This window comes from Sparus aurata, chromosome 9 (assembly GCF_900880675.1).
Source record: "Sparus aurata chromosome 9, fSpaAur1.1, whole genome shotgun sequence".
In the NCBI taxonomy this organism is placed as follows: Eukaryota; Metazoa; Chordata; class Actinopteri; order Spariformes; family Sparidae; genus Sparus; species Sparus aurata.
In genome coordinates, this window is record NC_044195.1 from 10,784,252 (window position 1) to 10,798,659 (window position 14,408).

General features: G+C 43.7%; 2 protein-coding genes across 5 annotated transcripts in view; one reads left to right on the forward strand and one right to left on the reverse strand.

Moving 5' to 3' along the window:
* The window catches only part of arhgef49 (Rho guanine nucleotide exchange factor 49), a 67,887-nt gene extending 62,588 nt beyond the window's left edge, over positions 1-5,299 (forward strand). For all 4 annotated transcript variants that reach the window (XM_030428403.1, XM_030428406.1, XM_030428404.1 and 1 more), the window contains 3 exons: positions 501-1,090; positions 2,121-2,266; positions 2,560-5,299. In XM_030428403.1, the coding sequence (XP_030284263.1) occupies positions 501-1,090; positions 2,121-2,266; positions 2,560-3,394 (1,571 nt within the window). In that variant the 3' untranslated portion in view covers positions 3,395-5,299. The remainder of the gene's footprint in view (positions 1-500; positions 1,091-2,120; positions 2,267-2,559) is intronic.
* Positions 5,300-5,449: 150 nt separating this feature from the next.
* On the reverse strand, positions 5,450-10,101 carry tsn (translin). The gene is made up of 6 exons (XM_030428407.1): positions 9,899-10,101; positions 8,473-8,566; positions 8,288-8,384; positions 8,047-8,162; positions 7,883-7,962; positions 5,450-6,658 (listed from the first exon to the last, which is right to left on the reverse strand). Exons 1-6 carry the CDS (start codon positions 9,962-9,964, stop codon positions 6,428-6,430), a joined length of 684 nt encoding a protein of 227 aa, XP_030284267.1. The 5' UTR covers positions 9,965-10,101; the 3' UTR covers positions 5,450-6,427.
* Positions 10,102-14,408: the final 4,307 nt, after the last annotated feature.

Here is a 14,408-nt window from a genome sequence, read left to right on the forward strand (position 1 = left end):
TCCCCACCTAACACATAAACACACACACACACAGTTCCCCTGCTAATTCCGAGCTCTCTCCTGTCAACGGCGACTCTCGGCCTCTGGCCACAGAGTGTCATTCAGTGTGACATATGCTAATGATGAGCTTGTTGCTCTGTCCAGTGGATCAAACCAACACTGACTGAAGTCTTTACCAAAAATATCTGGTGCTTTCATATGAATGCGTCGTTCACAGAGCACTTGTGCAATGAAACAATGTCTTAGCAGCTCGGCAAACACAAGCGTGGCTCTGTTTGAACACACACACACGCAGCAGTATTGACACATATGAACAAAGGTGAAGTGTCGGACTGGAGGGTGAGGGATCTAATTATTGGAGAAAGATGATATCTGTAATAATTTCTTCATGCTGACATGATCAGTAATTGTGTGTGTGTAGGTGTGTATGTGTGTGTGTGTAAATCCATAAACATCATGAGCACCAGTGAATCTGACCATCCTCATTTCCCTCTCCTCAGCTCCAGCAGCCATCCGTGGGCACTCTGAGCCCCCTGGTGAGGAGCGCCAGGCTGGTCTGGGTGTGACTCGGTCCGGGCAGCACCGCTGGAGCACCATCAGCAGCCTGAGTGCCGACAGCGGCGTGGTGGGCCTCAGCGATGAGCGGGAGGAGGAGGACAGCGAGCCTCGGCGTTACCGCAGAACCCGGGGAGCCGAGGTGGAGCGGGTGGACAGCGGCATCGGCCCCGGTCTGTCCCGCACCTGGAAGAGACCGTCTGCCTCCCTCAGAGCTTGGGAGGCTCAGAGACCCTGTCCAGACTGTGGACTGAGGGACGGGGCCTCCAGAGAGCGAGGAGAGCGCATGTGCGAGCGCTGCTCCAAGCTGCGCACCGAGCGCAAGGAGGCCATCCTGGAGTTTCTGAACACGGAGTCGAGCTACGGCGAGGACCTGCGCATCATCAAGGAGGAGTTTTACTGCCCCATGCAGAGCGCCGGGCTGCTGACAGCCGAGCAGCTCACCGTGGTGTTCAGCAACGTCCAGGAGCTGATAGACGTCAACGACCGCTTCACCGAACACCTGCAGGACAGCATCGACCAGGCCTTTGACCAGGTGACCTCTCACACACACTCACACAGAGGTAGTAAGGGCATGGATTCATCTGAGTGCCACTGCAAAGACGTTCATCATAGCAAATCATTTAAGTCTGTTTTTGACTCCAAAAAGTGAAATCATACTTAAATTATTGAGAGAAAAGATTATTTCAACTCCTTCAGTTTATTTATTATGCAACGCAACCCAAGAGTTCACTCACAAGTATGTAGGGCAGCGCCAGCCAGTGAGTCAGACAGAGGGGACTGAGACTTTAACTCTGGCTGCTCTGGTGGTCTTCTAATTGAACTTCTGCTTCGTTTTGGACCAATAAAGACCGCTAGTTGTTGTCATGGAAATGTCAGAGAACAGAGTGCATTACAGCAGCCCGGATGTTAGGAAAGCATGTACACGTGTCTCAGCTGCTGTTGCAGATTCAATGGGACCAATCCAATTTTAAATGAATGAAAAAGGGCAGGTTGGCAACATTCTTGACATGCAGTTCAAACGTTAGCAAAATGAGCTTTGGAACCAACCATTCTCAATCCAAATTGAATTGTTTTGACATTCCCCCTCTAGTCAAAACTTATTTTTCATGAAATCGAAAGTTCATTCATAACCTTGGAAACAGCAGTTGGCAAAGGATGGTCTTTCAAAGGTCGAAAAATGTTTGGAAGTCAATTTTTTAGGCCAAAATAGTCAAGAAATCCATAATGTGCTCAGGAAACATTCACTCTGTCATGACAACTGGGCAAACTCCATCTGATAATGACCGGCGGAACTGAACGCTCCAGAAGGACTGAATGGATCGAGTGGTCAGAGAGTTTTGTCCATGATTTGGTCCCTTCCTTCAAAACACTGACTCTAGTTTCTTGAACAAGTCTGCTGCTTCTCACAGCAGAGCAGTATCTCAGTATCCTAGTGTGTCCAAGTGGGCCACTACGCACATATTCTACATTCACACGATACCATTTTACGATTTTACCGATCGATGTACACATTAAGGGATGACAATGACTTGACCGTTTCCTCTCCTGTGCCCTGACCTCAGGGAGACGACGATCTGCTGACAGTCTACATTGGAGAGATCTTCCTGGAGTTCGTTAACATGCTGCCCGCCTTCCAGACCTACTGCCTGCAGCAGTCCACCTCGGTCAACATGCTCAACACGCTGGAGAAGGAGAAAGAACTGCTCAGGTGCACGCAAGGATTCTTCTTCCAGCTGTGTGTGGTGGAGGAGTGACTCTGGGAGCTTTCTCTGGTTCCTGCCGTGGCTCTTCTGTATAATTCTTAATGGAAAAGACAGCAGCTTATCACTTATTCACAACAAGTTCTATTTTGAGAGAAGGGCTGCAATGATTCATATTTTCAGACAGAAGCCCAGCTCAGCCATGACTCAGGCTGTCCTGTGATTCCCACTAATCAACGTTTTAAGAGTTTTGCGCAGAATCTCCCTTTTTAACTTCATCTTCTGTCGTTTGTCTTCCCAGAATCTTCCTGGACGTTTCCCAGAACGACAACACGGCACTGCGTCGGATGAACCTGCGCTCCTTCCTCATGGCGCCCCTCCAGCGCGTGACTAAATACCCCCTTCTCCTGAGCCGGATCATTAAGGTCACTCCCGAATGTCACCCCGACTACGCACGTCTCCGCGAGGCCAAGAGTCGGGTGGAATCCCATCTGGAGCACATCAACATGAAGACCAAGCAGGAGGGTAACGGAGTCACGTGGTCCCTCCGCTCATTCCGTCGCGACAGCCGCAAAAACCGAGAGGTCATCAACATCGAGATGCGAGAGGTGTCGATGAAGACGGTGGGCTGGGCGAGAGAACAAACGCGGTTCGTCATGGAGGGACCCCTCCAGCTGTCCCAGCCAGCAGATGGTCAGTGGGTGAAGAAGGGCAGCAAGGCCCTCAAGTTCCAAAATGTCCAGAGTCTGCTGATGGTGAGGACACAGCGGGCTGGGGAGGCCCCAGGACAGGGCACCGATCTGGGTGCGCGTGGGGATCAGGGGGAGGGCGGAGGAGACGGCATCCGAGACGGAGTGCTGGTTCTAATCAAGGACAAGAGCAGTGGGAAGTTCACAGTGCTGAGAGAGCCCATCCGTCTGGGAAACTGTGTGGTGTCGACCGACCCCGACTCTGAGGACACATTCGAGGTGCTCGACATTCGGCGGGAATCTTTTGTTTTCCGCGCATCGGACAAATCTCGCACCCAGCAGTGGTTCCATCAGATCAAGAGGTACGCTCGGGACTTGGGCACCTGGAGGAAAAGACGCAACGCGTTGCCCAACATCATGATCAACACGAACCAGAGCCGCTCCTGAGACTGACCATCCCACCGTCCACCGCTGTTACACTGTAAATAACCTGAGTCCTTCTACTGCAAAAACAAAGTGACGACAAGAAGCATTTCTGAGTGATGCCACTGTTAGAACCTGTTCGATTTCAGTTTCCCAAAAGATCCTTCTCTACGTCTCGTAAGGGTAAGACAAAGATAAAGCACTTTTTCTCTCGTGCGCCATACTGTCATGAAATTATGTGTGAAGATGGTTAACATTAAAAAAAAAATATCTGATCATTGGACAACCAAAAAAACCTGGGCTGTGCTCGCCAGCCTTGATTGTAAAGACTGTTTGCTCTCGGAGGAAGAGAGCTGAGTTTTCAGTAAATAAGGTGTGTCTGTGGAAGAGCATGACTGAACAGGACCGACTGCAAAATGAAAAACTCTTAACGTCATTTTTATACCAGACAGTGGGGGTGCTTTCGGTTTTGGTACGCAGAGGTGGTCCAGAGCTTTGTTCAGTGGTTCCTGTTTGTTGTCACTGCCCTCTCCTGTTTGTGCGCCGCCCTCTACTGCACGTTGGCGGCAGAGCAACTTTCACTGCCAGAGACGCAGTTGAGCAGACCTCCTGTTTCACTGTGTTCACACGAGAAACGAGCAATAATTCTCTACCAGTTTCAAAACAAGTAGCAGTGGTAATACTGAATTATGCATTTAATTTCCCCGAGATCCTCCCTGGCGTTCGGGCGTTCACCCGGCTTCAATCTTCGGAAATGATCTCGGTGCCATGAGAGCAGTTAATGAGCAGTCAGCATCCTTTTGTGTTAACGTCATGTCACATAGGTACATTTAAACAATACACTGAGTGTTCAGTCCAGAGCTCTTCAACCTATTCTTAGGGCTGCAACAAAGTTAACCGATTCATTAATTAATCTGGTTCACTGTTGGTCTACAAAATGTCTGAAATAGGGAACATGGTCATCTCAAACTCCCTGACTGTACTGGACTGTGTTTTTGTTACGGTCCAAATCGTAAAGTTATTACATTTACAAGCAGTTAAAAAGGAGGCACTGACTCATTTTAACTCATACCGTTTGAACAAAACAGGTTTGAAATATGTCACTATTTCTATATACACCCACCCTATTCCCATGACTCCTGAAAGCTGAAAAGTAAAATATGCTCCTTTTTAAATTGTCATTAACAGGAAATGTCTGTGGCAGGTTGACAGACCCCGGTCACGTGACAATCTCGCCTCAAAAACCACCCCACCCGTCTCGTCCTGACACAGCTTGAACTGTGGGTTATGATTGGAGCCAGCGATGAGCTGTTGTGCCTTGGTACTCGATTACTGTTATCCTAAAACACACTGAAGTATTTGCAATCCGCCACAGTAGCATTTTCTCTGAGATACGGACTAGACTGCCCTCTGCTGGATCAATTTACAGGCAATATAATTATTCCTCTGACAGTCCCTGGCTGCTGATGATCTGTGATCACCTGATCCTCTCTCTGATTTTACCCTGTTTATTTATCAAGGCTTTATTTGGTTTAATGCACTTTATTTCTGTAATAAAAGCTCTCCATTAGATCTGCTGTTGTACATGTTACAGTCTTGTTTATTCACAGTTCTTCATGTTCGAAGGAACCAGTCTTCAAACCAAAACTACTATTTATGCCGTTTTTCTGTTTGCTATGACGTAGCACTAGAGGAGGTAGTGAATCACTGTGTTCTTGGAGGGCAGAGCTGCTCAACTCCACACCAACACTCGTGTGCTGTCGGAGGACGCTGGTTCAGATGAACTCTGTCAAAATGTCAAAAAAAAAAACAAAGACTGCTGAGCCGCATACAGTTTCCTTTGTTTTCCTCCTTTGCATTTGAAAGACCTGATGTATTATTTCCCCAATGTAATATATTGTGAATTATATTAAAAGATTTTAAACACAATTTTGCATGTATGTTGTATTTCCTGTCTGATTACGCTGGAAATGTTGAACGCAGAAATAGACTGACAGGAAGATTCAGCATCTTTAGGACAGGAACACACACCATACACGTGGAACTCATCAGTCAAGGAAACAAAAGCACAAGACGCACTTGAGTGAAAGTGAATTCTTTTTTACAAAATACAATCCAGCTCTACAACGGTACAGAATTAAACAGAAGCGTGGATCATAGAAACAAAGCTTAAAGATGTTTCCTGAAGTGAAACAAACAGGAGAAACAGTAAACATATGGCATGCACTACGTGACATTCTGAGTGTTTCGTCTTCTCTACAGAGAAAGATTCTTCACCCCGACACACATAATCATATGGCACTGTTCGGCAAGGCTTTCTTGCTGTTGGGAGAAAATACAAAAAAAAAGGAGTCTAACTAATCACAGAGGAGTTTTTTATCATGTGAAGTGCAACTTTGTCATTTCTTTGGCTCTTCCTCTGCTGGAGCCTCATTTAGACGTCAGGTTAGCTGCACGTTAGGTGCTGAGAATACACTCACACTGGTCATTCTCGTCCAATTCTAGATTTAATCGCCTGATTGTTGCATCAAATATTTCCTCCATAATTGAGGCTCCTGGATGTCTGTTTGGATGCATCCTAAGAAATCCCACCAGGCATCGACTGATATGGTCAACAACACAAACACATTTTACCTTTGCTTCTTTTTTGCTTGTACTCAAACATGCAGAAACAATCAACTCTGCACGTCCGGAGCGTCTGCGTCTGTCTCCTCGAATGATTAAACACCACTAGCACAATTTAAGAAAAACAAGTTGACCGTTACATATCAAATGAAATGTTTGAAGTAAAACAACATGAATAAGATGAAGCTGAAAACACAGACTTCAAAAAATCAGCTACAAACTGAACCTTCGATCTTAAAGGGTGATGAGGGTGCCGTCACTGTCTCTGCCACCCTTCTGACATCCAACATTCACACTCACACAGTCTGTCCTCAGCTGTCGGGGCCTCAGGTACACCCCTGGGTCTTGCGGCCCAGGTGGGGTAAGGTGCAGCAGCCGTGTAGAGGTCCCAGCCCTCCTCCGTCTCCCACAGCCAATCACCACATCCGAGCTCTACTTGTCCCCGCCGGACTCGGGCTCCTTGGCCAGGCCGCGGATGGACAGGTCGTAAACCACCTCCTCGATCTTCTTCACGTCGTACTTGAGGCCGTCGTAGCGCTTCCTCAGGGGGTCGTTCTTCAGGTTGAGCAGGCGGAAGCCGGAGTCCAGCTCGTTGATGAAGTTGGAGATGCGCAGCGGTCGGGTGTAGTCTCCTGCTGTGACGCTGTTTACCGCCAACCGTGACTGGAGGAAGACACAACAGCAACAATTAAACACTAAAGTAATCTGATTACATGCACAAGGTTCCTTTGCTTATGAAGAATTCACTTGATGCTCAAACTGGGGACTGACTTATAATACTGATAATAATTGTTACTAATCAAGCAGACTGATTACAGATATTGAATTTTATCCCTAATAATCAGCTGGGCCAACAGTCAGTCTGTCCTTATTCAAAATAAAGCAGTTAATCTTTCCCATCAGTTCATATGGGAAGCTGAAAATGTAACATAACTGCCACTGGGCTTTTTCATGACCAGTTCATCCGACAGTTAACCACAGCTGACTAAAAACAGCACACAGCAGGATACGACTGACAGCGTTCATCTGTTTACCATCAGAGCCAATCTGATGAAGCCGTTTGTGATGTGATAGAATAGTGTCCGTCATATCCTCATGTGCACTGTAATACTGATGTTTTTGTCCACTGACGACATAAATATCCAGGTGAAGCAGTCAATACTCACATTTAAGAGGCTGGGGAATGTTTGTTTTATTAATGACTTATTATCAAAACGTTAAAAAATGGTTATTAGTTAATTAACCTACTGTTATAACATGTAGACTTACACAGCAGACATGACACTGAGTTATTAGGCACTACTCGTTAAAACTAGCCATAACTGGGGTTTCCTGAACATTATGAGACTGAGGCACAGCTCCTCAGCCAATCAGCATGTGCAGCATCAACACTCGCACACTGACAGATCTAATGGCTGTAGTCAGTCTCCAGTGGACTTGTTTTAATCATGAAGCCGTTTAGGTGTTGATTATTCATCTCTAGCTATTTTAAGTTAATACACTGCCTGAAAGAAGAATGTGAAGATGCAAATGTTTTTAATTCTCAAACCTGGGAATATATTATATGTGATCTGACTTCTGTGGTGCATTGATAACCTTTTCAGGATGTCGGGACATTGGTCATTTTCTAGGAGTTGGCTGTAAGACCCACAGGTTTGGATAGTCATGCCATCGTTTGTCACTGTAGATGTCAAATTGTGAGTTTCATCCCAACTTCTAAATGGACATGTCACAGCTTCAATCTGCTACAGCCCAGTACTACATCACAAGGAGTCCCTACACAACTCAAAACACACTAACCTGATCTATGCTTTTATGTCTTTGTTGGTTTAGACAACTGAGGTACAAAATGTGTTCATGTGACATCAGTGCAGTCAGAAGACTCACCAGTTCACTGGCCATGATCAGCACACCTGCCAGGTAGTCCTCTATGTCCAGGTGAAAGCCTTTCTCTCTCACCACCTCAACTGTGGAGTGAAGAGGGAAGAAAAGGAGACTGAAACCACCATCCTCAGTTACAGTAACACACTGACATACTGACTGGTACCTACTGCCGAGTATCTGGGCCACGTCCTCTCGAGTCACCAGAGTTTCAGTCTCCAGGTAGACGACAAAGGCTGATAAGAAAGCCAAGCGCTGCAGAACAAACCGCCAGTGTTCATGGAACCTGAAGCGTAATCAGTCAGACAAACAGAGGTGAAAACAGATTTATTTCATGAGGGTCATCAGTCAGGAAAAGTGTACTCTAGGGAAGCCCTTACAGTCACATCTCAGAGTGTGTACTGAACCTACCTGTAATACTGCTCCACAGGAAATTTGGTTTTGAGGTCAGCGAGGTGCGTCTTGACTGTGCAGAACAACTCCCGAGCCTTTGCACATTTACTGGGAACTGATGGGAGAGCAGAGAAGGATGAAGATTGTAAAGTGTCATTTGGAGAGGCAGACATGATTCAGCAGCAGTCACAACAGTTCCTCACTCTCTTTGAATCCAGATGGCTGGTGGACACTTTGGAGGACTGTTAGTATTTCTCTGGCAGTCTGCTCCAGCAGCTGGACCACCTTACGGATATCCTGCAACAAAACAAAATTCATCATGCATCATTACCGTCTTCATACAATAGCATCTTTTCTACCAACAGAGGTACATCTCCATCTCCCAGACCGTGCCGATAAAACAACAGAAGTGATGTGATTTTTTTGGTTAAGAATTACATGTCTGAAGGCATCCTTAAGAAGTGCGTTTGTGCAATGATGTGCCACATTAAAGAGAGTAAACATTAATGAGAGAGGTACAGCTCGACAGACGAGCAAGACCAGTGTTATATGAGTGAGTCACACAAGAGTAAAAGTAAAGATATGGTGTTAAAAGATTACTTTGGTAAAAGTGGAAGTCACCCATGCGAAAAGTACTTAAGTAAAAGAAGTAAAGTATCTGATATCGAATGTACTCAAGTATCAAAAGTACAAGTAAAAGTAGTCAAAATGAGTGAGGGACTTTGGGATATGGGTGTATGTATGCATGTGCATGGATACGCAATTAAAGTCAAATAAAATGCGTCACATTATTTTTGGGGACCGAAAACATTCACAAAACACAAAATTAAATTCAGATATGTCTCAGAATAACCAATCAATGACACCGTAATATATCCCTGACTCATTTTGAGAAGTGTGTGTTGACATGTACCTGAGCGTTCGACTGATAATGGACATGCTTGTTTAACTTTATTGTATCTGATACTCAGCATTTCTCTGATATTCAGAATCAGCGTTTTCTTTTGTTTGTATTTTAACGGATTGCTGATAAAATAAATACATGTTAAAATGTTCTACTTTGGCTCTGATGCACCACGTGATCCGTAAAGTAACTAGCAACCAAAGTTATCTAATAAATATAGTGGAGTAGAAGTGCAATACTTCCTCCAAAATGAAGAGGAGTGAAAGTATTAAGTAGTGGAAAATAAAAAATGCTCAAGCAATGTTCACGTTCCTCCCCACTGTACTAAAGTACGGTACTTGAGTAAATGTACTTAGTTACATTCCACCACTGAGCAAGACAGCATTAATTGGACCGTTTTTTAAGGGAAGTCTGGTGCTGTCCAAGTCATGGGGAGCGGAGGTAACCTGCAGCAGGCAGAGTAACACGTTACAGACAGCAGAGTGACTCCTGCTGTTGGACTGTGACAGCAAGCTTTCATACCCACACGGCTGCTGTCAGGACGTTACACAGCTGGCTGTCAGGGTCCACCATCAACGTGAGACCTGTCGCTACAGACCGGTCCGGTGGAAAACGGTGTGTTGGCGGTACTCCGGTTCTGCAAGCAGCTAGCTAACGATGAGAAGCTAGCTAACCGGGAGAAGCTAACAGTGTAGCAGCCTGCAGCGGTGTGGCGGGCTCGTTACCTCTCTGACGTCCTGGTCGGCGCTCAGGAAGCCCTGAATGTAACTGAACATCTCGGTCACAGACATTTCTGATCACAGCCAGGCTGCTCCGACGATGAGCCGATGACGAAGCGACAAAGAACCGATGAAGAGCCGTCTGCAGCAAATTCATACAAACATCAACGTGCACGAGACTCCGCCTCTCTTGCTGTGTGTGGCGCGGTGAGATGATGTCATCACTCCCAACGTCACGTTGGGTTCGCAACGTTTCAGTTTGTTTGTTTGTTTGTTTGTATGTGTGGTTGGTTGTTTAGTACCAGCGCAAGGTACAAACATGTTAACAGAATACCAAGGGGAATCATAACACATAAGGAATATACAATGTAAATCTAAAAAATAAAACAAAACAAAAGAGAAATTATTCTCTTAAAAGAACAAACTAAAAACATTATACAGAAATATATCAAAAAGATGACTTAACCAAATATTTAACATAAAGTCATTCACAGTTTTAACAGCCGCTTTATTAGTGCAATATTTAATAAATAAAGTACAGTTCACATTTTTTTTAATGAAAAACTGAGAATAAAGGCTTTTTTGTTGGCAAACCTACCTGTATGGGTATTAATTGTGTTGGCAACATCACCCTAACAGCTGCTCCAAAGTTTAACTCCATCATGACACTATAATAAATCTCGTCATGTTTTAGGTGTATGAATTACAAATCTAATTTAGCACAGGTAAATGATCAGAAACCATAGATGTTTTAATTCATGAACAGAAACTGTGTTGGCGGGTCAGAACTGTGGTGACACACATGCTGCAGTACCTCATTTATCCTCTAGGTGGCGCCATCAAGCAGCGCATTTAATAAAGTCGTCTTCGGACGCTGCAGGAAAAAAAAAACACCAAACGCATACTTTTGCAAGCCCAATCTCTGAGGTTCAAGAGTCATACCGCGTTTTATTACAGTTGGGGAAGATTCCCGAAGACCAAACATATGGAGGACCAAACCTGACATAAGTATAAATAAATAAATAAATAAATGCATAAATGCATAAATAAATACATAAATAAATGCATGAATGCATAAATAAATAAATGCTGAAATAAATGTATAAATAAATAAATGCATAAATAAATACATGCATAAAGAAATGAATAAATAAATAAATGCTGAAATAAATGTATAAATAAATAAATAAAAGTATAAATAAAAGAATAAATGCTTTTTATTTATTTATACATTTCTGTTCACCTACATTTATTTATTTCTGTATTTCTGTTCACCTACATTTATTTATTTCTGTATTTCTGTATTTCTGTTCACCTACATATATTTATTTCTGTATTTCTGTGTCCATATGTAAATGAGGAGGTAGGAGGTCCTAACCTCAGTCAAGAGCATGATTGGTTACAGGAGTGTGCTCAATGAGGGTCTACTACTTCTGCCTTACTAGCAGCGCTGAGTCCTGTACACTGTACAGGAATGTTGCTGGCTACCAGCAAGCCCGCTCAGCTAACTGTTAGCTGCAGTTGTTGACATTTGTTCATGTAGCTCTGGTTTAGTTATGAATTTGACTGGCGTTCATTTTAACTTGCGAGGGTCCGAGGTGTGCTGGTGGTGTGGTTTGAGAATCCCGTCTGGAGAGAGAGGGATCCTCAGCCATGTCCGCTAGCCAGGAAAAACATTCTGCTCATCGCTCCAAGTCATGTATATGTGTATCTAGACGAGCGCTACAGAGCACAAATCGTCCAAAAGTGCATGTTGTCGGTCTCATATCTTTGTCGTGAATGTCTGTACTCTCAAATAACTCATGGGTGGAACAGGCTGAGGCATTTGTTCGCGCCGAGCGGCTCGAGAGCGGAGTGGAGACCCCTTTTAGCCCTTATGTTAGCTGTTAGCTGCTCGCTGTAGCGCAGCGTCCAGGCTACCTTGTGACACCGGTTACCATCGGGTATTTTTCATTCCACACTGTTCAAATGGTCGCTTAAAGCCATCGTTCCGAGCCGCATACATCGTTATTAAGCTGAAGCTAAGTCAGTGTGAAAACTGTACACTGTCATACAGCCTGCTGGTCAAACAGTCTGCAGAGTACGTTGACATCCAGCCCGAGCTCAGCGCGAGGTCAATCAGCTGTGGCAAATCGTGAGACGTCCAGATCAACCTGTGATACAAACACCAGTAGCGACAATGGTCCATAGGAAAGCCCAGACATGTATCTCACTCTCGGTGGTAACGTGTCAACTGTAAACCTGGACGCTACGCTCTTAGCGCTACAGCGAGCAGCTAAAAGCTAACTAGCAGCTAACTGCTAACAGCGGTGTCCACGCCGCTCTCGAGCCGCTCGGCGTGAACAAATGCTTGATACTGTTCCACACATGAGTTGTTTAAGAGTACAGAGATTCACGACAAAGATATGAGACCGACAACATGCACTTTTGGACGATTTGTGCTCTGTAGCGCTCGTCTAGCAGTGGTTTGCAAGTCGCAGCCCCGGCTCCGTGTGGATAGAAGTGTTCAAGCCACGTCAAAACGAATACACGTATACATGACTTGGAGCGATGAGCAGAATGTTTTTCCTGGTTAGCGGACATGGCTCTCCAGACAGGATTCTCAAACCACACCACCAGCACATCTGGGACCCTCGCAAGTTAAAATGAACGCCAGTTAACCTGTCACACTGGTCGAGGCCATTAAGCTAACTGGAGCTGTTTACAACGTTACAGAGAGGGAGGCTTGAGATCAGGAATCGTTTGCTTTTGTCTGGCTCTCCGATTTGACCAATCATGCTCTTGACTGAGGTTAGGACCTCCTACCTCCTCATTTACATATGGACACAGAAATACAGAAATAAATATATGTAGGTGAACAGAAATACAGAAATACAGAAATAAATAAATGTAGGTGAACAGAAATACAGAAATAAATAAATGTAGGTGAACAGAAATGTATAAATAAATAAAAAGCATTTATTCTTTATTTATACTTTTATTTATTTATTATACATTTATTTCAGCATTTATTTATTTATTCATTTATTTATGCATGTATTTATTTATGCATTTATTTATTTATACATTTATTTCAGCATTTATTTATTTATTTATGTATTTATTTATGCATTTCTGCATTTATTTATTTATTTATTTATTTATACTTATGTCAGGTTTGGTCCTCCATACAAACACACTAACTCACTCCAGACTCAAACGTCCCCCCCCCATCCCTGAAGCTCTCTGTGTGTGAAGAAGTAAACATGGCCGTCACAAACATCGCCTCTGTGGTTTATAGCAGGGATTCTCAAAGCACTGAAGACTACATTGTGTACGTTACGTTTGCTATTTTTTGGATTAGATTTAGATCAAGGAATTGTTTGTGCCGTTGAATACGCAGTGAAGCTGGGGATGATTGACATTTTTTTTTTTTTACCCCGTCGTTGACAGCTGGACAGAGAAGACAGAGTTGGGATATGTTGCTGCTGAGTTCAGCTCACACAGTTTTCACAACTAAACGAACATGTCTGAATCAGAAGGTGCCCGCCAACTCTCTCCTCCTCGACTCGGAGGAGACCCACTCAGAGGGACTTCATGGTGCATTCACGTGCACTATTTAAACTCTGATTTCTATAGCCGTCTCCTCGCCAGTTGAAAACACAGGCCTACATCTGTTATAAAATCCTTGTTCTGTCAAACATACAAACCAACATTATGACTTATTAACTTATTATTATTACTAAGATCATCATAAGTAATTTTATCTTAAAGAAGCACTCTGTAGTTTTGTTGAAGAAATGTTAATCAGAAGAGAATGAATTTAATTTTCTAGTTTTTTTCATGCCTAAAAAAACTAAATAAACAAAGCCTCTTTGTTTAATCGACTGAATGTACTCAATAAACGAACAAACGCAATTTCATATTGTTTTACTTTGTTTATATATGGCGGACCCTGCCACCTTTCTAGCTTCAAACGTTATTATTGTTATCTTTATTGACAGACTCGAGGTCCAGATATAAAAGACACACACAATAAACAGACAAACATAAGATTACACATAAATAGACATGTGTGCTCAGTGGTTAAAACACATACACATGTTGGTTCCAGTATTTCCAAAAACTGGATGAATATCTTGTCTCACTTTGGGTAGCGTCACTCAAAAATATTATAATCCCATTCCTTGAATCAATCAGCCGATGCATACATTTATACATAAAATCCCTAAGTAATGCCTGAAAAGTGGGAACATTACAGTTCACAAACATCTTGCTAGCACTTTCCCACCTTTGGTATTTTAACAAGATTCTAAGAGCATCATTATATGCCACCTTAATCTTATTCATCTTTGCTTTACTATATTATTCTGTATTCTCCTCTGAGAACAGCTTGTTCATTCACTGATGGAAAAAGTTTGTATTTTTACCTCATTAATGTTATAAATATTAACTACATTCTCGCTCATGCGCGCTCAGATTTGTCATCTTTCCGACGGCCCCAGAAGGCATCACCTCAGAGCGCAGCTGACGCAGT